General features: G+C 33.4%; 3 protein-coding genes across 3 annotated transcripts; 1 reads left to right on the top strand and 2 right to left on the bottom strand.

Moving 5' to 3' along the window:
- Window positions 1–2,028: 2,028 nt before the first annotated feature.
- On the bottom strand, window positions 2,029–5,944 carry LOC149908953 (lysine-specific demethylase 5-like). The gene has a single exon (XM_090120533.1). The coding sequence runs from the start codon at window positions 5,445–5,447 to the stop codon at window positions 3,021–3,023; it is 2,427 nt and encodes an 808-aa protein (XP_089976659.1). The 5' UTR covers window positions 5,448–5,944; the 3' UTR covers window positions 2,029–3,020.
- A 1,170-nt stretch (window positions 5,945–7,114) lies between these two features.
- mRpL38 (mitochondrial ribosomal protein L38) lies at window positions 7,115–10,296 on the top strand. The gene is made up of 4 exons (XM_090120534.1): window positions 7,115–7,438; window positions 7,651–8,213; window positions 9,612–9,773; window positions 9,956–10,296. The coding sequence occupies exons 1-4, from the start codon at window positions 7,254–7,256 to the stop codon at window positions 10,228–10,230; spliced, it is 1,185 nt and encodes a 394-aa protein (XP_089976660.1). The 5' UTR covers window positions 7,115–7,253; the 3' UTR covers window positions 10,231–10,296.
- A 2,279-nt stretch (window positions 10,297–12,575) lies between these two features.
- On the bottom strand, window positions 12,576–17,544 carry LOC149908951 (hsc70-interacting protein-like). Its single transcript, XM_090120531.1, has 7 exons — window positions 17,390–17,544; window positions 16,778–16,989; window positions 16,379–16,488; window positions 15,810–15,969; window positions 14,763–14,924; window positions 14,079–14,214; window positions 12,576–13,430 (listed from the first exon to the last, which is right to left on the bottom strand). Exons 1-7 carry the CDS (start codon window positions 17,394–17,396, stop codon window positions 13,360–13,362), a joined length of 858 nt encoding a protein of 285 aa, XP_089976657.1. The 5' UTR covers window positions 17,397–17,544; the 3' UTR covers window positions 12,576–13,359.
- Between the last annotated feature and the right edge of the window lie 2,217 nt (window positions 17,545–19,761).

Genomic DNA, 19,761 nt, shown 5'->3' with positions numbered 1-19,761 from the left:
CATTGTTCCTAGCTACCGGGGTCCCATGCGACGCGCGAAGGCTTAATCATATTATTATAAAGTATTATTAAAATAATGTGTAATTAATAATATTGCGATTCTAAAGTAAATACTCCCTTACATAGACAATTAATAATTTACACAAGACAAAAATTGTTAGAAAGAAAGTTAATAATATTGTATTCGACTGTACTCAATGTAATGTATGTAGAAGTTTACAATCAAATTTAATGGTTTTCTAGGTCAAAAGTCAAGCAAAAATTGGACTGATATTGGGCACTATTTCAAGCACAATTTTTTGAGACGTAAATTGTACCTATAGCTCGTTCGATATTCGCGCACTGAGGTGAGTATGCTGGGCGTAGAACCTACGCCCAGCATACTCACTGAACGAAGCCTGTAACTCCGAAGTTATTCGAGCACTGTTTTTTCTTTTTGGGCACCGTTTGGCACTATTTGGGAACTATTTTTTGAAGTATGAATTATGTTTGAAGCGTATACAGATTCTCCGGACGGAGGTGAGTATGCTGGGCGAAACCTTCGTCCAGCATACTCATCGAACTATGGCTATAACTTCGCAAGTACAAGAGCACTATTTTTTTCCTTTGGGCACTATTTAGCACTATTTCAGAACAGTTTTTTGACATTCATGAAATATCAGGATTCCATGGTGAGTATGCTGGACGAAGAGACACAAAAAAATCAAATTCGATTCATCCGTTCGGGCTCTGTCGTGGCCATATCGTAGATGTGCTCATTTCATGAAATGGCCAATTTAGTTTGGCCAGATCGTTAAATCGTCAACGTTTCACGATTTGGTCATCCACGTTTGGCCAGATCGTATAAAATATCTTAGAGAGTCCATAAAACATTAAAAAATTCAGAATATTTTAAGAACTTGTTTATTGTCATTTAAGTTAGCGGTAGCGCCGGCGAATACCAGAAGCGAATGGTTTTTTCAATAGAAAACAGTTAGGTTAGGTTAGGTTAGACTAATAAACAACGCACGAGCCGAGCGAGCAACGCGAGCGTGCCGCGGCAGCGGCCGGCGAGTGCCAGAAGCGAATCGCTTTTTAAAAAAGAAACAAAAATGGTCGCATTTCGTGAAATGGCCATCCACGTTTGGCCATCGTTACGGAAACGTTGACGATTTAACGATCTGGCCAATCTAAATTGGCCATTTCATGAAATGAGCAATATGGCCACGACAGCTCTACTGATGACATATCCATTATCCAATGAATTTAAAATTCGTCGAATAGAGAAACAGGAAATACATCTCATATTTTTAGTTATTTGCATAAAGCTTATTTATTCTATCATGTATAGATACTCCGTGTATTATCTCTTTAAAATTTGTGATAAATTATATGTACTTAGTTAATATCATTGATTAATTCTTCTTCACATTTGTAGATTTTTATATGATAACCAAGCACCAAAAATAGTTGAATTATATATACATATTTTAGTCACAATATTTTAATTAGAGCTTATTTTAATTATAAATGCACTCAATAAATTTTTATTTACATGTTTGAATTTTTTAATTTCCTTGATTAGAATTAGTAATAAAACACGAAATATGTGAACTAAGTATAATTATTTATTAATATTTTTGGAATTCCACTTTTACTGTAAAGTATTGATTTACAAAGATACTTAATTTTGTAAAATACAAAACATTCAATCATTATATTTTTCATAAAATTAAATTTTTGAGAGAAAGACCCTTGGCCTAAATATTTCAGAGTATTTATAACAAAAAAAGTATGATGCATTGGGGTTTTAACTTAATAATACTGTAATTAGACATTTACATTTTTACACTACATACTCCTCCTGTATTGTTACTGAATGAAAAATAAACAATAAATATCAATAATAGCAAAATATCAATAAAAAAATTTAAGCACAATGATCTTTCGCCCTTTGCACTATATTTTTATTATTATGCAATATACATAGTCATAGTCAAGTTATTTAATTTTGCTTCTCTGATAAGCTGTGAAAATAATAAAGAACATTTATTTTTAGGTAGATTGTACGACAACTCCTCTCAATTTATGATCTAGTTAAGAATCTAGTATTACACCAACCTTAAAGAATAATTTTAAAACTACATAGACGCAAAATGACATTTAAGTGGTAGAGTTACTTTTAAATTGTTAATGAACACACAGTCAAAATTGATTTTAAGTTCACTGGTAAGTATAACTATAAAAATCCTGTCAAAATTAAAATTATCCTTAATAATGATATTTACAACAAATCAGTCAATCAATAAAATATGGCATAAAATCCTACCATATGCCATTATTACATCTCATCACTATTGTGTGCATTAAGTCATCATAATAAATATAACTATATATTTGCTTAGAAATTGTATTCAAAGTTTCATGCATATACACAATATACAACATAGCCTTTTATTTATGAGACATTATAGCTAATAATAATTTATAACAAATGGATAGGAATGAAAAGCATATAGTTATTTTTACGTGAAAATCATATTCTTAATTCTATATCAGAGTATTTCAATTATGAACAAATTTTGGGAATAATATAAAATATGATGAAATTTTGTAATACTTTATGAGATCAAAAAACATTTTACAAGGGCAATAAACATTAATTATTATAGGACAAATTAGTAAATAATTCTTTAACCAACGGTGGGATTTAAGCTAATTAAAATTACATCTTATAATTATGTTTCATTTAATAATCTTTGTTTTGATAAAGATTAATAAAATTACAGTTTTTCATTAAAATATTAAATGATGGATCAAATAGCTATTAACAATAATATTCTTCGTAAATGAACATTTCTATTGGATTATTATGAAATTAGAACAAATTTGAAGCTGCCTCTTGTGATGAATGCTAAATACCTAAACCCTAAATACATACTAAGTGCTCACAAAACACAATCACAATGAAATCTAATACCATTTTACCCAAGGTAAACTTTCTATCATTTGTACTAGGTGACTACTTAATATAATACCTACTCAATCATCATCTAATTCAATTACAATGGGCTCAATATTTTTTGATGCCTTTGTATATTCATCTTTTAATTGAGACAACAATGTACACTTTGGTATTTTTAATTCCTCTGCTTCATCTACTAACGTTTTCAGTTTTTGCAGCCTCCCAATATCTGGTGCTGTTGGCAAGAGAACATTCTTTGTTTCAGTCATCCACTTATCAAAACTATTAACCCTAAAATCAATAGTCTGCAACATAATGTGCAACTCATCCATGTCATATCGGTAAAATAGAGTTTTTTTCACCAAGGGACATTTACAAAATTGATCAGCATGTTGTAAACATGCCATATGTTTGCAATCTGAACATGAAACGGATGACAAAAAACATGTGGTTTTACATACTTCGCAAAGTCTTTCATCGTCACCAAGCAGTTCAAAAGCTGTTCTTTGAACATTTTTTAACCCATTTTTAGCAATAAGTGCCCTTAAACGACCTTCTTCTTCTGTTGCATGGACCAACTCCTTTTGTGTTTCTAATGCAGTCTCTAAGTCTAAACGGTCCCCTTCTAAAGCCATTTTACATATCAATTCATCATGCGAAAACACACAAAACCGTTTAAGATTTTTGTAATGACTTATACACTCTCTACCAATTTTAAGCCAATCTGGGGGAGCGAAATTAACTGCTTCAGCAAAGTTATAACCTTGGTTAAACCCTGCATGATATGCTCTGGGAAATGTGACTACAAATTCTCCAGCATTTTGATCAGTTCTATAAATAGGTACTCCTGCTGCCATTAAGATATTTGGATTCATTATTGTTACTAATTGATGGAGCAAGTCTGGCTGAGATTTGAACAAATCAGGTGCTGCAGCTTTCATAGCATTCTCTAGTAATTCTGCCCCACTCCCTGGTACTCCATACCATGTTTTAGCTTCACCCCAATGTAAATAATTGATGGAATAACTCCAGTGATCCTCATTATGCCAGCAAAATGCAGAAAAGCACATACCAACATACATCCAGGGTACAGTCATTCCAGATATATCTGCATTGATAAATCTCAATACAGAGCCATCCAGTACTGGAAGGTTATTTAAATTCCACCCAGAATCAACATATTCTTGATCACCAGGATATAAATTGATTGAAGATTTTGTGGGGAAACCAGAACCATGATCCATGGAATGTAAATCAGCTCCATATTCTACTGTGACATCTTCTTCCACTGATGATATTATCCTCCAGAATTCTTTTTCTGCTACATTTGTAGGTACCAGGTGCCCAGACATTCCAAAATAATCAGATTTAAATTTATCAGCCATTTCCCCGAACTGTTGGAGTGTATATTCAGTTTCAGCTTGTACAAAACCGAAAGCTTCAGCAGGTTTGTGTACTTCTTCTGCAATGCAACATGGACAACGCCAATCTCCATCAGGAACCACTGTCAGCGGTGGTTTTAAACAAAATGTGTGATATGTATCTGAGCACCCATTACATATTAATAACAAGTCATCTCTGTGGTCCTTCTGGCAAATCGCACATATATATACAGCGAGTGGATCCAAATCATATCTAGGTCTCTTTCTGGATTTTGTGATATCAAATTCCTCATCATTCAATCCAGGCATTTTAGGGCCAGGTCCATAGCATGCTAATCGTCTTAATTCTCTGCTACGTTTTATAGCTTCATTATCTTTACTAACATCTGTTTCAACTTTTATATCAGTACCTGTCTTTGCCTTCTTAATACTAGAATGAGGTTTTTCATCAACCAATAACTCCTTTTTTGTAATGGATTCAATTGATATTTCTTTTATACTTTGCTGACCTAAATCATTTTCATCTTTGATTTCTGTTTTGGGTTCAGATTTTTTCACAGTCTTTAAAATATCAGCTTTGCTTTTTTCAAAAATTTCATATGGTAATAAAATCTTTTCATAGTTACTTCTAAGAAAATTCATTGTGTTGGCATTCTGACTATAACCCATGGCGTTTGCAATCTTTCGCCATTTTTTTGGAGTATTACAACTCTCAAAACCACCCTCTTCATCAACCCAAAATTTTAAACAATATAAATCTAATGTTTTATTCTCGATCATTGGTATTTTTAATGGCGATCCTTGAAGTTCCCAAAATTTAAGAATTTTTTCTAGAAATAACAGTTTTAGCCGAGTTATCGCTTCCAATTCATTAACTTTTTGTATTCGTGGAATAAATTTTAATTTATCCACATCCAAAGAAAAAGGTGGCTGCCATATTGCTGGCGGTTTTATTTTACATATTCCTGTTTTTTCAGCTACTGGTCGTATTTTCGCTATATATCCAAGAGGGTCTGTGAATTCTTCTAACGTAGGTTCAAAAACAGGAGCTTCAGGCGGTGGAGTGAAAGTGAACTCTGCACTTTTATGCATGGCATTTTTTTGAATGTTTTTGCTATCCATTTTATTTAACACTACAGGATCCTCATTCAACGAAATTATCCATGTATTATCAAATAATTCCACTTCCGAACATTACACGAAACAAAACACAGTCTACGTGACTTTTCGCCATGTGTAAATGGCTTCTAAAAATTTTGTACAAAATATATGCACACTCAATAATTATTGTCAACAGATCATGTTATTTAAATTCAAGTAACAATCCTTTATTTACACCAAAACCATGTGGTTCATTGTAAAACACACACAAAATACGACTTTCGCCTGAATTTACTTAGTTCGGCACTATATTTTCTGTATTACTTCATAATTCACAACACACGAATGACGAAAGTCGAAAATCCAAATGAAAATGTGAATAAAATAAATCGATTGTGCGGTGCGACCAGCGACGGATGATATTATTAGTTTACAATTTACAATATACGACTCGTCAGTCGTCACGACTACGATCACGATACGATTTTCAAACTCATGTCGTTCGAAATTCGATTACGACTAGTAAAGAAATGCTAACAACAAAGAATAGAATAACGCCCAGAATCAAAATAAAGTACAAAATACGAAATGAATGAATAAATTACTTTACTATAATTAATATATTATAATGACGTATACCTAATATAAACAATGATTACCTATTATGAAGTATGATAATATATTAAATAATATTTCCTACGTTATACTTATGTATTATATAAAAGAGATCGAGTGACGCCTTCCGACGCATCGTCCGCGTCCTAAGTCCGCGTCCCATAATAATTATAAACTTTTCTTATGACTTATTCCAGCTCAAATTTTATTTCATTTTTTATACGTATTATTTTATTTTAAGTATCATGCGCCTTTGCTTTTTTGTTTTTAATTTTCTTGATGAAATACGTAAGTAAGTAGATGAAATAACATAGCGGTGCAGTGATGATGAAATATATTTAAACTTAGGTACTTAAAGTTTTATTTTGTTAAGAAAATTCTTGTGATGCAAGGATTAAACATTTTTTTACTATTATAGCTTTAAAACGCCGCTTTGCCTATGTGGTAAATTAGCGTGTTTATATCATTAAAAACTAGTTGTTTACGAGTCGCTGATTGCTCGATTGTGATACTGAAAACAGATGCTCACAATTTCACATACATAATTAACTCGAAATTAATTAGATCGCCAATGAATTAACGAATGGAAAATTCTTTATTGTACACCGATATAGAAGGCGGCCTTACCGCTAGCAGTGATTTCCACCATGCAACCCGGAAAATACGTAAGTTCTAAGAAGATCGTGCTTGAGTCTCAAAATGTAAAATTCTTTGATAGTTACGTACTTAAATTATAATATGAAAAGCTTTTTTAGTGGGTATTATGCTGTGTAAAGGTTAAATTTAGCTTAGATTGTATGATAATATTAATAAATAATAATATTATCATACTCGCGAGTCCTAATTTACAAAAAGTACAGTATGTATGTATGAATGCAAGGTTGAATACGAAATAATTTGAGTTGTATTTTTGGCTTAAAGTGTGCCTAAAGGTCTCGTAACCAGGCCATTAAATCTTCAAAAAAAATATGAGTTATATGGTTTTTGACAGTTGACAGTTGACATCACAGCTTGACACTGACAGATTGATAAAAAAGTTTTAAGAGACAAGAGTTGAGAATTGAGAGTTGAGACTTGAGACTTCAGACTTGAGACACCAGCTTTTCATTATAAAATTTATGTTGAAGTGTTATCATAATAAATTGTTATTATATTCTGTAACGTGAAAAAAAAATTAGCTAGAATTAATTGATTGAAAGTATATTATTTAAAATGTTGCATTCAGTTTATGGCGCTTGTCGTCAAAATGTTTTACAGTTCCAACAAGTAAGGTTAGGCCACAGGCTCAGAGGAAAACCGCCTATTTATAGCAGAACAATAAAAGAACGATTGGATGAATTAAATTACAAAGACGAATTATATACAACGAAAATAGACATTGGATTCCGACCAGAGAGGTAATAAAATATAAAAAATATTTATTAAGTAATTAATTTATTAAAACTAAACACAGTTACTTTCAAAATAGTTTTCTGTGCCATCAAACATATTTAAATTTAATATCGAAATATTAAAGTGAATATGAAAATAAACAGTAAAAGTAAATACAATTTAGTTATGTAAACAGATATCTATTTAATATATTATAATTTCTCTAATTTATATCCAGAAAAACAGATTTTCGCCATGAACAACTTGAACATTTAAAGAAATTAAAAAGTGATAAGCATTTAGAGAGATTAGCTAGAAATCAGAAGCTAGACATTGATTTGCAAGAAGCGAGAAAAGTTTGGTTAGAAACTTTGGGTCCTCAACATAAAAAGCAAATTGCTGACCACTATGCAATTTTTGACCACTTATATGGAGAAGGCTATTTCATCCCATTTTTAAATTTGGAAGTGTTTTATGATTTAAAAGATGGATCCTGTTTGCCAGTTTACGCTGGTAATGTGATAAAACCAGCTGAGGCTTTAGAACCACCAATTGTCTCTTATGAGGCAGATGGGGATTCTTTGTGGACTCTTGTCTTAACAAGTTTGGATGGTCACTTAACAGAAAGTGATAAGGAATATGTACACTGGCTAGTGGCAAATATACCTGGCAAAGATATAGGCAAGGGTGACACTATTGTGGATTATTTACAACCTTTTCCATTGAAGGGTACTGGCTACCATAGATATGTATTTGTTCTATATAAACAGGATGGAAAAGTATCTTATGAACTCTCCGAAGGTGAGTGTAGAAATAAACAAGTTTTACTCGCATTATTAGCTTATTAGTTATTACCACAATATGATGTATATTTAAGTACAGCCATTATAAAACTGCATTGCATTGCAACTGCAATTATCAATGACTTAGTTGCACTACAAAGGCTAACGCCCGTAGCACACCTCCGCTGCGAAACCATGACCGCGGAACCGCTAGATGAATTCCGCTGTGATCAAGTGTAGTTTGAGTAGCGGAACCGGCATCGGCGAAACCTCATGCGAGTCAGTCCGGAAGCAACGATCAAAGCGAAATGTCGTCGTTATCGGAGTCAGAGGAAGAAGAAATATTATTGTGGACTTTAGCTTTGAAAAGACATAAAACTCGTAGAATTTGGGTGCATGAGATTAATAAAAAAAGAAAGAAATTAGGAGAAAACCTACTATGTAAAGAACTCGAGTCCCATGAAGATCGTTTCTATACATATACATATGTATTTTTAGAATGACCCCACAGAGTTTTGATGATTTACATACTCTTTTACAAAAACAATGTAGTTCCGCGTTTTATTTTTGTCGGTTTTGACAAACACGCGCGAAAACAATGCGGCACCGCAAACAAATAGCGGCGTGAGCGCGGTAGTGTGGCTGGCGTTAGAAGAGATCGGCGAAAGCGCGCGAAGAAAGAGATAAAAAATAGTTAGATGTATGTGTTAGAACAGGCAGTTTCGCTACTGTTTCGCTTCTCGTACACGGGACAAGACAGAGCGAAACTACTGCAGTTCCGCTGTTACAGTTCTGCAGCGGAGGTGTGCTACGGGCGTTAAAAATTGTTATTTTCTTTTTTCAAAAGATTAATATTAATGTGAGTAGTAAGAAGTGGATTTAAGTTTGATGTAGAGTCACTCATATTTTATTCTCTAAAGATTACAAAGGGGTTTGGGTAAAATTGGCGCCGTGATGAACTTTCGCGGCCAGTGATGTAACTTGGATATTTTAAAAGTATTGTGAGCAAAAGTTATTATGGACATAAATCTCGAAACATATTAGAAACAGATATAACTATTTGGCTTTGTATTATTCATTTACCTAGATGATTTATTATAAAATTTTTGAGTTTTTTAGTTTTCTCCTTTATTTATTTAAGAATTCTAATCAAAACAATGTATATGAATGCTTTTATACACAATAAATTGCTCTTTTAAAATATTCAAGTTTCATAACTGGCCACGAAATGTCATCACCACGCCACTAGCCCATACAAAAGTACCCAAACCCCTTTCAGTATATATTTATAAAATAAGTGGAATGTGATTTGTATGTTTGCAGTTTTCATAATATTTATCTAAATTAAATTATAATTATTATCTTAATAATTTAATATTGTTTAATGTTTCTTAAATTTTTGGCAATTTCATTCTAGTCACTTCGAAGTCCGCATTAGAGAATAGGACATTTGTCACAAGAGATTGGTATAAACAATATCAAGACAACATAACACCTGCAGGACTGGCATTCTATCAGTGTGACTGGGATTTAACTGTAAGAGATTTCTTCCATAATACATTGAACAAGAAGGAGCCAAGTGAGTAAAACATTACAGTTTTTTGTGAAATAAGTTTTATCATCATTTATTTCATTTTTCACTTTCCAATTTGAGAATTTTTAATCATTAACATCATCAATAAATATTTTAATGTATAATGTTAATAAATGCTTTCTTTTACACTTAACTTTTGTCACTTATAAGTGCCCAATTTCTTGCAGTTTATGAATATGATTTCCCACAACCCTACATTCGACCACAAGAATGGTTCCCTCTTAGGAAGCCATTCAACTTATATATGGACAAATATAGAGATCCTAAACAAGTCAGCAAGGAATATTTATTACGCAAGCTAAAGAATGAAGACCCCTTCAAGAGCCCACCTCCACCACTGAAGTTCCCCAATGCTCAACCATTACCACATTCAATGCCGTCATGGTTGAAACTGCACGAAAAGAAAATACGCTTAGGCTGGGGTAGAGTAAATGATGTGTAAAATAAGAATTAGTTTTTAGTTAAGTATATTATAGTAAAATGAGTAATAAATAATAAGAAAATTATAGTCTTTTTATTATTTCTTGCCGTAAATCTTGCTCACACTTGTCTTGATCTGAAGAACATTTTGCCATATATTTAACACTAGCTGCGCGCCGCGGTTTCGCTCCTGTTGGTCTAAGCGTGATGATATATAGCTTATAGCCTTCCTCGATGAATGGGCTATCAAACACTGAAAGAATTTTTCAAATCGGACAAGTAGTTCCTGAGATTAGCGCGTTCAAACAAACCCTTCAGCTTAATAATATTAGTATAGATTTTTCAAGATTTTGTCAACAGTCCTTTCGTTTCTTATAAATGTATGAATATATGAATAATAAAAAAAGTTTTGCGCCAATGTTCCTCTCGGAGGGCGTAGTCTATACCGGACTTTATAAAACTGCGTACAGTTAGCGTATTCCTGAGAAATGTCGTTGTGATACGGTATAAATGCTTATATAGCTCCAATACGGAACATGCTACGAGTCCCCAAGAGTGAAAGCGTTGTAAATTTATGCACATGTACTTCAGAGAACGCGTACAAAAAAGTGTACGCGCTATCTAATATCTATATATAACGCAGGTTAATAATCGTCTGCTACTTTTAAAATCAGTTCAATCACATTTTATACAGGGTGTCCCAAGAAGTATGGATGAACTGAAGCCAGGAGGTAGAGGACCTAGAGGGCTATCCGAATCACCCCCATGTGTGTTATGCGATTTTTCGTAGTTTCGGAGTTAAGACTCTTTTTTCAATTTTTCACCTATCGCCGAGTACGATGATATTTTCACACATGGTGACGTCAACTATTGCGCTAGATGCTTGATTTTTTTTGTGTGCTAAGCTGAAAGATAGGCCAATTCAGTATGGTAACACTTACTATCGTTAGATCTTCGAATGGAATAAAAAAAAGAATTAAATGCCAAGAAAGATAAAATTTTCCAGTATGTTCACAACTTCAAGGGCCCATAAAAAAATAAAATCACATAAGAAAAGTTTTCCGTTTGGCTTTTAAAAACTTGCTCTATCTATCAGGTAGCTACCCTGAAAATTTCATTTTATTATTCAGAAGGCTTCAATCGAAAAATTGAAATCTAAATGTGGTAAGTGCAAAAATTTTATTAACATGATGATCATTAAAACCAATAAATAGGTGTTTAGTTACCAGATTTTTTTTTAAAATAACCCCGCTGTTGCTCAATGCAAGTGCGACATCACCGTAAAAAGTTGTCTATTAAATGTCTTTATGCCCTTTTATAATTTTAAATGGTTTCTTCTGCTACTATGAATTTCCGGGCTATTTCGTCCAAATTGTGGCATTCTCTCAAGTAGCCGAGGTCTATTTAGTATCCCCATTGAAACAAATCAATTGGGTTTAGGTCGAGGGACCGTGGAGGCCAGGTTTTAAGGCAAGCGTCACCGGCGCATGCGCAGGCTGCAACGACCAATCCATCTTTCAGGGTATCTTTACCCTTTAGCCTGGCCTGAACGGTCTCCGGACATAAACCATATTGATTTTTTTCCGTGGGGATACTACAAAGACGAGAGACTGCTACAATTTGGACGAAATAACCCGGAAATTCATAGTAGCAGAAGAAACCATTAAAAATGATAAAAGGGCATTCAGACATTTAAAAGACAACTTTTTACGCTGATGTCGCACTTGCACTGAGCAACAGCGGGGTCATTTTAAAAAATTCTGGTAATTAAACACCTATTTATTGGTTTTAATGATCATCATGTTAATAAAATTTTTGCACTTACCACATTTAGATTTCAATTTTTCGATTGAAGCCTTCTGAATAATAAAATGAAATTTTCAGGGTAGCTACCTGATAGATAGAGCAAGTTTTTAAAAGCCAAACGGAAAACATTTTTTATGTGATTTTATTTTTTTACGGGCCCTTGAAGTGGTGAACATACCGGGAAATTTTACCTTTCTTGGCATTTCATCCTTTTTTTTATTCCATTCAAAGATCTAACGATAGTAAATATTACCATACTGAATTGGCCTATCTTTCAGCGTAGCACACAAAAAAAAATCAAGCATCTTCCGCAATAATTGATGTCACCATGAGTGAAAATATCGTCGTACTCGGCGATAGGTGAAAAATTGAAAAAAGAGTCATAACTCCGAAAATACGAAAAATCGCATAACATACATGGGGGTGATTCGGATAGCCCTCTAGGTCCTCTACCTCCCAGCTTCCGTTCATCACTACTTTTTGGGACACCCTGTATAATGCAGAAATCATGTGTGTGAAATTACGTTATTGAATGGGTCCTTTGGGTTAGAAAAATTCCAATTTCATTGAAAAATATTTATTGATAAACCAAAAATTTAAAGGTACATATAATCAGACTTTATAACAGACACCTAATGAATAAAATATTTTGTAATGTATAATTTGCAGATTTGAATAATCAATGTAGCAAATAAACAAGCACAATTTGAATAAACAAAATAATGATGACTTTACAGAGCACCTGCCAATTAAAGCACTTCGTATTTTTTTTTAATACAATGATAGGATATTTAATATTATGACTTATATTTATATGTAAATGCATTATATCATATCATATTAAAACATAAAATTCAATCACTTGTACATATACACAAATATACTATTTCGATTGATATGGTTGAATGTTAACTTCATATTTCACGAAACCTTATAAAATAGTGGATAGCGAACCGCCAATAGCATGTAAGTATGTATGTGAAAAAGTGTGTATGCACAAGCGATTTTAGGCCTTTAACTAAGAGAATATTATAATTCAATGATTATGTTATATTTTGCGATGTTGTTCTGCTGATTAAGTTATAGGGTATATCATATAATCGAGTTTTTCGTAAGTTCTAGAAGAATGCAAATATTTCATTTTTAATTTAATACACTAGACCTAATATAAAATGCGACATAATATACTTAGTAGTTAGTACATTAACAAGTACAGACATTAAGATATTTTTTTATTTAGAATGCATTTTTTGGACAAGAATAAACGACTAGTATAACCTAAAACAATCGAATGTTTGAGATAGTTCTCGAAAGAATTGAAAGATATATCTGTTTAATTCCGTGTTTAGTCGAGTCCTACGTCATCGTCACACGGCTTCGATGTGGCTCCAGCCGGTGGAGCTCCGCCCATGAAATCTGAAAAATAACAAAATAAGCATTGAGATATACATAATATGGAGACGACACCGCCTACATCACTTATGTTCCGCTCAACATAAGCCATATGGCTTAACTGCACGCTCATTTTTTATTTGTTTTAAAGTGAAACGCATCAAATATGCCTTCGTGTGTGTTACGATATTGCACAAATAATACGGAAACGGGAAAATGGCGCACAGATTTTGTTATTGGTGTCTCCTCCATACGTAGTAATATTATCTCAATGAAAATAAGTAAGTTTCTTTTAGTGTGTTTTTGGGGCAGGCGTATTTTATTACTATTTCACCTGTACTCTACTTCTTAGATAGATAAACGGTTTTCTATATAGTACCAATAATTTTATGATATACTAAATGCAGGATCCCTTGCTATTGCACTTAATTTATTCATACATATTAAGATTTATTTCCTTTTTGGACAAAATAAGTTCAAAAAAATTCATTCAACAGTGAAAAAGGGTACATTTTTCTTGTTTTTATTTATTTGGCGCAGTTGAGGGTTACAACTAACTAGTGTTATCTTAATGGTATGTTGTATGCTATTTTATGATTGAGTTAAAAATAAACGAGCAAAATTTCCTTTATGCGATAGGATCATAATATGTAGATTATTGTTTGAACTTACTCGGAGGGATGCCTTGACCGCCAAATTTCTTTTGGAACATTTCAAACGCAGCTGCTACCTTGGGATTGTTTTGGTATTTCACGAAATTAGCTGGGTTTGAAGAAACGTCATAGATCGCACCAGTTACTTCTGGATCCTGTCAATATTCATAAAAATGTATGTTTATTAAAAGAGTATGAACAAAAAAGAGGATTTAAATCATATCCTGCAACATATTATACAAGCATGAGAAAGCAGACATTTTTATATTATCACATTACTTTATTTATTCCTTTTCTACAACATCAAAGAAAAATTTGTAAATATAAGGTTATCATAATAAAGAATTTCTAAATGTGTCTCAAAGATTGGTAATTAGAGGGCAAACAGATACTTATAGGACAGCACTCATACATGCATAACATAACCTTATGACTTATTAGTGCTATACGCAAAAACAAACAATCGCTGCAAAATCTGTTAAATAACTGAACACATTTGTTTTTGAAGTGAAACTTCTTTATCGGGGTTGGACAAAAATTTAGTATAACATTTTTGCGTTACGCCGTACGCGTGACATTTTTACGTTACTTCGTACGCGTGAAATTTTTGCGTTACGCCATACTCGTGACATTTTTAAGGTTATAAAGAAGTTTCACTTCTTACGTGTGTACTCTAGTAGACGCATACATTTTTTTTGTTTACCTTAAATAATGCCATCATCTCAGGGTCGAGGAGCAGTTTAGTTAAGTCGAAGGGCATGCCCCCGGGCGGGGTTGGCATGCCTGCCGCGGCTTCCGCTTGCTCCTTAGCGGTTTGGGCGTGCGCCTCTTGCGCTTTGCGGGCGCGACGCAGCTTCTCACGGTGCTGAAATGGGTGTAGTAAAACTTGGTTAAATTTATATTAAACTTTGGCAATAATTACTGTATTATTTTGAAAATTTTTCAATAAAGATTTTTCAATTTCTATTTCTAATTATGAAATGCCACGTGTTACATTTAGTAGAAGATCCGAACATAGGTCGACCTTCACCGGAGTGATAATAGAATGAGACCAATTTTATAATAAATGTAGTCTATTAAAAAATCTATTAAAGATGGGTTTACTGAAAAAATCCTGGACAGGATATTTTTAGTTAATTATTAAAAAAATCTTTTTATTTTTTTAATTATGCAGTGTTGAGACAATAAACAATTTTGTTATAAAACAGCGCTCATGCTGATATTTTTTTTCTATCATCCCATCAAGTGAAAGTAACTGGTACGGACATGCCTGTTTATACCTGCCAACCTAGCAGTTTGTCCAGGTAAATATTAAAAAACCCTATGACTGCACATTCTGTAGGTTTCATACTTCAAGCCTATTATAATTTTTTTTTTTATTATCTTGATAAGTAGTTACTGCAATTAATTAAAAAAAATATTTTTTAAAAATTAATTAAAATGTCTTGTCCAGGATTTTTCCAGCAAACCCATTTTTAATAGACTAAATTTACTACATAATTGGGCCCATTTTATTATCACGCCGGTGAAGGTCGACCTATATTCGGATCCTAGACCACTAGTTTCTTTCCATTACTGTCATGCAATGTATTGCAAGTTCCAAAAGAATATCTGTATTAATTGATATTGATTGTAACACTATCAAGAGCTTTAAAAATGTGGCTTTTAACGAAGAGGCTTGCCAAACTCACTTTTTTTTTAAAGCAAAAAAATTATAAAACTTTGCTGAAATAAAATCTGTTAATCATACCTCCTTGTCTTCCTTCCTGCGCTGCCTACTGAGTTTGTGTTGACGGATTTTATCAGCATTTGGCTTGATTTCATTCAACCATTCATTGACTTGGTCATCATAGTCAATCTTAAGAGATTCACAAAGATCATGCGAAGCATTCTCAAACGAGCCAAGGAGCCTGAAATTAAATTTATAATTAACTAGCAGTCCGCCCCGGCTTCGCCCGTGGTACATATTTACGTTTTCTCTACATAAGAACCATCCTCGCACTTCAAAGAATATAATAAAAAAAGAATTAACGAAATCGGTTCAGACATTCTCAAGTTATGCGCTTACCAACACATTTTGGGATTCATTTTTATATTATAGAATATTGTAAAGATGGACAAAATTTAGTTTTTTTTTTGGCCATAATTTTAAATCTCTTCAAATAAAAAATAGTACAAGTACTAAAGTAAACTTGCTCTTACTGAATTGAATATTAGTCATTAAAAATTGTTATTTCCCAAACTCCACATAAAGTCATAAATTTGCCTACATAGTATATTTTTTTGAAAAAATGTATTAAATATTGTATAAATTGTTACCTATAGGCACGGCCACGGAATTTGTAAGCAGCTGCACTGTCACAGTTTAACTCCAATGCATGGGAGCAATCCTTGATGCATGCGTGCAGTTTGTTCTGTTTCAGAAATGCCTGAAATCATTTATTTTCAATATTTTTAATGAGCATTTTAATTTGCATTTTTTATTACATATTTACATACATATACGGTTTCTAACTTTCTAGTTAAAATAAACATGAAACCTCTTATATTATAAGTGCAAGAATAAATTTGCACTTAGTTGTGGCCAGCTTTTATTTTGCTCAACAAAAAAACCTGACATTAACCTTTGACCCATTTTCAATTAAATGAATGAATGCCTTTTACATTCCAAGTAGAATAAGAACTGTGGTATTCAATTATAGCATACAATGAACTCACTTGAGCCCTTTTTGCAAAGAGCAAAGCACTTTGTGGGTTTAGTTTAATAGCCTCTGTGTATAAAGCGATGGCTTCTTCATATTCCTGATTTGAGAAAGCCTCCATTGCCCCTGAGCGCTTCTCATCAGACTGATCTCTCTCTTCGTCAGTTACTTCTTTTGATGGATCTCCCATTTCCTGAGTAGCTTCTGAATCGGCACTTGTTATTACTCCTAACAAAAAAATTACAAATAAGTTATAATATACTATATTCAATTCATCAATTTCGTAATAATGTTGCATATATGCAATTATGTATATTATATATTTTCCAAATACAAATTATATCATTGTATAATTAGCTTATTATGTTTGCAATTACAATAGTAAAGAAGTATTGTGAACAGGAAATATCTTTTTAATTTCACTAATTTTAATAATAAAAATTATTATAGATTAATAAAAAGTTTGTTTGTCAATTAAAAAGTGACAAATGCTAGTGATCAGATACGCAACAACACCTAAAGTAGCTTTATTCATATGTACATAAAAAGAAGTTAGTTAATAATATTATAGGTAGTTAAATAATTTAGTTTGCTCAGAAACGTTAAAAAAATATTTATAAAATATTACCTTCCATATCAAGTTCCAGATCAGATTCGGCATCAGACTCTTCGGATTGCTCGGGTTTAGCGGCATTTTCTTCAAAATGACTTGTAGGAGGATGACTAGTGAAAAAACATTAAACCCGTAAATATTGAAAAAATCCAGAGTTGTTTACTAAAGGTGTTCATATTACAAAAGGCAGGAAATATTTTGGGGTTTCTTTAGAGAACTGCCGCACGTATTATAGGTTTTTTGTGGGGGGGGTACCGTCAATAATAATAATTATGTCCGGCGGACCACTGTACACATGATCGAATATGGTGCGAATCATCCGAACTTGGTGCGGACCGTACCAAATTCGCGCGTGTGGACGGGCGATCGCACCGGACAGCGCATTAGTCATAGACTATATAAACTTATTACAGCTTTAGTCATAGTTCTACCGCCAAACAAAACGGACGTCGGTCGATCGTTATCAATGGCGATGGCGTCGGATGACGTGGCTAATACTGAAAAAAGATTAATAATATAAATTTTAGAACTCTACAAAGATTTATGATATGACTGCATATGTCTGAATGAATCCCTGTCTTTTAAATATAATTTTGCCCATTCTTTTCCCTTCGTTTTCTTCTTTTCAATGGTTGTAACTTGTACTTGTACTTGTACCAAAAGAAGCCTTGAACTGAGGTCTACATGTGAAAAAAATACAACATTCTAACCACGAATTTATTACGAGAAATAGATTTTCAAGGAATTCGGTTTGACTTTTAATGAGATTACTATGATCAATGCTCGAAATATTCACAAAAAAAGGAGATTAATTTGTATTAATTTGATATTATTGAATTGTCTTATAAATCTAAGATATTTTTTTTGTTCAGTTAATTTATTACATATAAAGATTATGTACCTACATATAATAATATATTGAAATATCGACTATAACTAACGACTAAAACATAAACAAAAACTTGGTAATAGATAGATGATATATATAATTTTGTTTACTAGGGACAACCCTGACATTCTTTGAAAATCTATATCTCGTAATAACTTCGTGGCTAGAATGTGGTATTTTTGTCACATGTAGAACTCAGTTCAAGGTTTCTTTTGGTACTAAACAGAGCTTCTACTAACGCCTGCATATAATATAAAAAAATAAAAACGAAAATCAGTAAAAATTACAATACTTTCGCCTCTATCATCGACAATATCGAAAATTTCAAAAAGGGATAATTTGCGCCTTTAATCACTTCATATATTAGCAACGTAATAAATTATCTAGTCACTAGTGTATCTATTTTTTTATACGAATTTATTTAGCTCAGTCGGCCGCGAAAATTCCAATATTTTAAATGTTTTTTTAAAAATCGTAAATTTAATCATAATTTTTAAACAAAGAATATTTTCTTTGTGCGGCAATGCCTGGACGGATAGCCGAAACCGATTGAATATTGAAACTGTAAAGGCGAAGCTGCAAATTAATTAAATGTAATAATTTTAAATTATCGTGCAAAGATTTTTATACATTCGCTTTAGAAAATGAAGAGCTATTAAAAGCTGTTTCTTCCAACAGCAAATATAAATGCCAAAAATAAATTTTCTCTATTTAACATTGCTGTTTTAATTATCTCCCGTAAAAAATAACTAAAACTCGTATTTTTGATGCTGTTAACCCTTAAATCAAATACTGGCAACCCTAGGTGCGGTGCGGTCGTGTGGCGAGTCGATCGCACCGCACGAGTACGGTGGTCCGGTCGCACCAGTTCGAACGTCTGTTTATAATCGTAGAGTGCGTTTCATGAAAGAGTTCCCCTGCCGTTATGTTGGCATACCTGACTGTCAAAAACGAAAATATTTTTTTTTAATCAAAAATGACAGAGAAAATATTCTCCTTTCTTCCTAGCCTTATCCCGTATCTTACGGGGTCGGCTGCCTAGAAAGGAGAATATTTTCTCTGTCATTTTTGATTAAAAAAAAATATTTTCGTTTTTGACAGTCAGGTAAGCCAACATAACGGCAGGGGAACTCTTCCGTGAAACGCACTCTAATGCTAGGCGTCCATTACAGGCGGATCGGGCCGGGCCGCATCGCAACGGGCCGTCTCTAATGGACGCGCTGTTTGCTCCTGCGTCCACCTGTACGGGGCGCGGCGGATCGCCTAGGCGGATTTTATCTAACAGACGCTCGCCGCTCACATCCGCCTGCCTGCGTCCACTAGACGGGTCGGGGCGGGCCGGGCCGCAGCGCACCGCCGGCAGAAATCCGCCTGCGAAGCGATATCCGCCAATGCGTTGCGGCCCGCCCCGGCCCGATCCGTTGCTAATGGACGATGTTTCATACAAAACATAGGCCGGCGTATTTTTGCGTTGCGATGCGGCCCGGCCCGATCCGCC

This window comes from Colias eurytheme, chromosome 4 (genome assembly GCF_061535395.1).
Source record: "Colias eurytheme isolate Ceu_HAF_F1 chromosome 4, ilColEury1 Martin Lab GWU primary, whole genome shotgun sequence".
In the NCBI taxonomy this organism is placed as follows: domain Eukaryota; kingdom Metazoa; phylum Arthropoda; class Insecta; order Lepidoptera; family Pieridae; genus Colias; species Colias eurytheme.
This window is presented reverse-complemented; position numbering and strand designations above follow the sequence as displayed.

Coding starts and splice junctions, on each gene's coding strand:
- LOC149908953 (XM_090120533.1), bottom strand. CDS start 5,447: ATGGATAGCAAAAACATTCAAAAAAATGCCATGCATAAAAGTGCAGAG.
- mRpL38 (XM_090120534.1), top strand. CDS start 7,254: ATGTTGCATTCAGTTTATGGCGCTTGTCGTCAAAATGTTTTACAGTTC. Junction 7,439..7,650: donor ATTGGATTCCGACCAGAGAG/GTAATAAAATAT, acceptor ATTTATATCCAG/AAAAACAGATTTTCGCCATG. Junction 9,774..9,955: donor ATTGAACAAGAAGGAGCCAA/GTGAGTAAAACA, acceptor AATTTCTTGCAG/TTTATGAATATGATTTCCCA.
- LOC149908951 (XM_090120531.1), bottom strand. Junction 16,489..16,777: donor TCTTTGCAAAAAGGGCTCAA/GTGAGTTCATTG, acceptor AAATGATTTCAG/GCATTTCTGAAACAGAACAA. Junction 14,925..15,809: donor GCAGGAAGGAAGACAAGGAG/GTATGATTAACA, acceptor CACCCATTTCAG/CACCGTGAGAAGCTGCGTCG.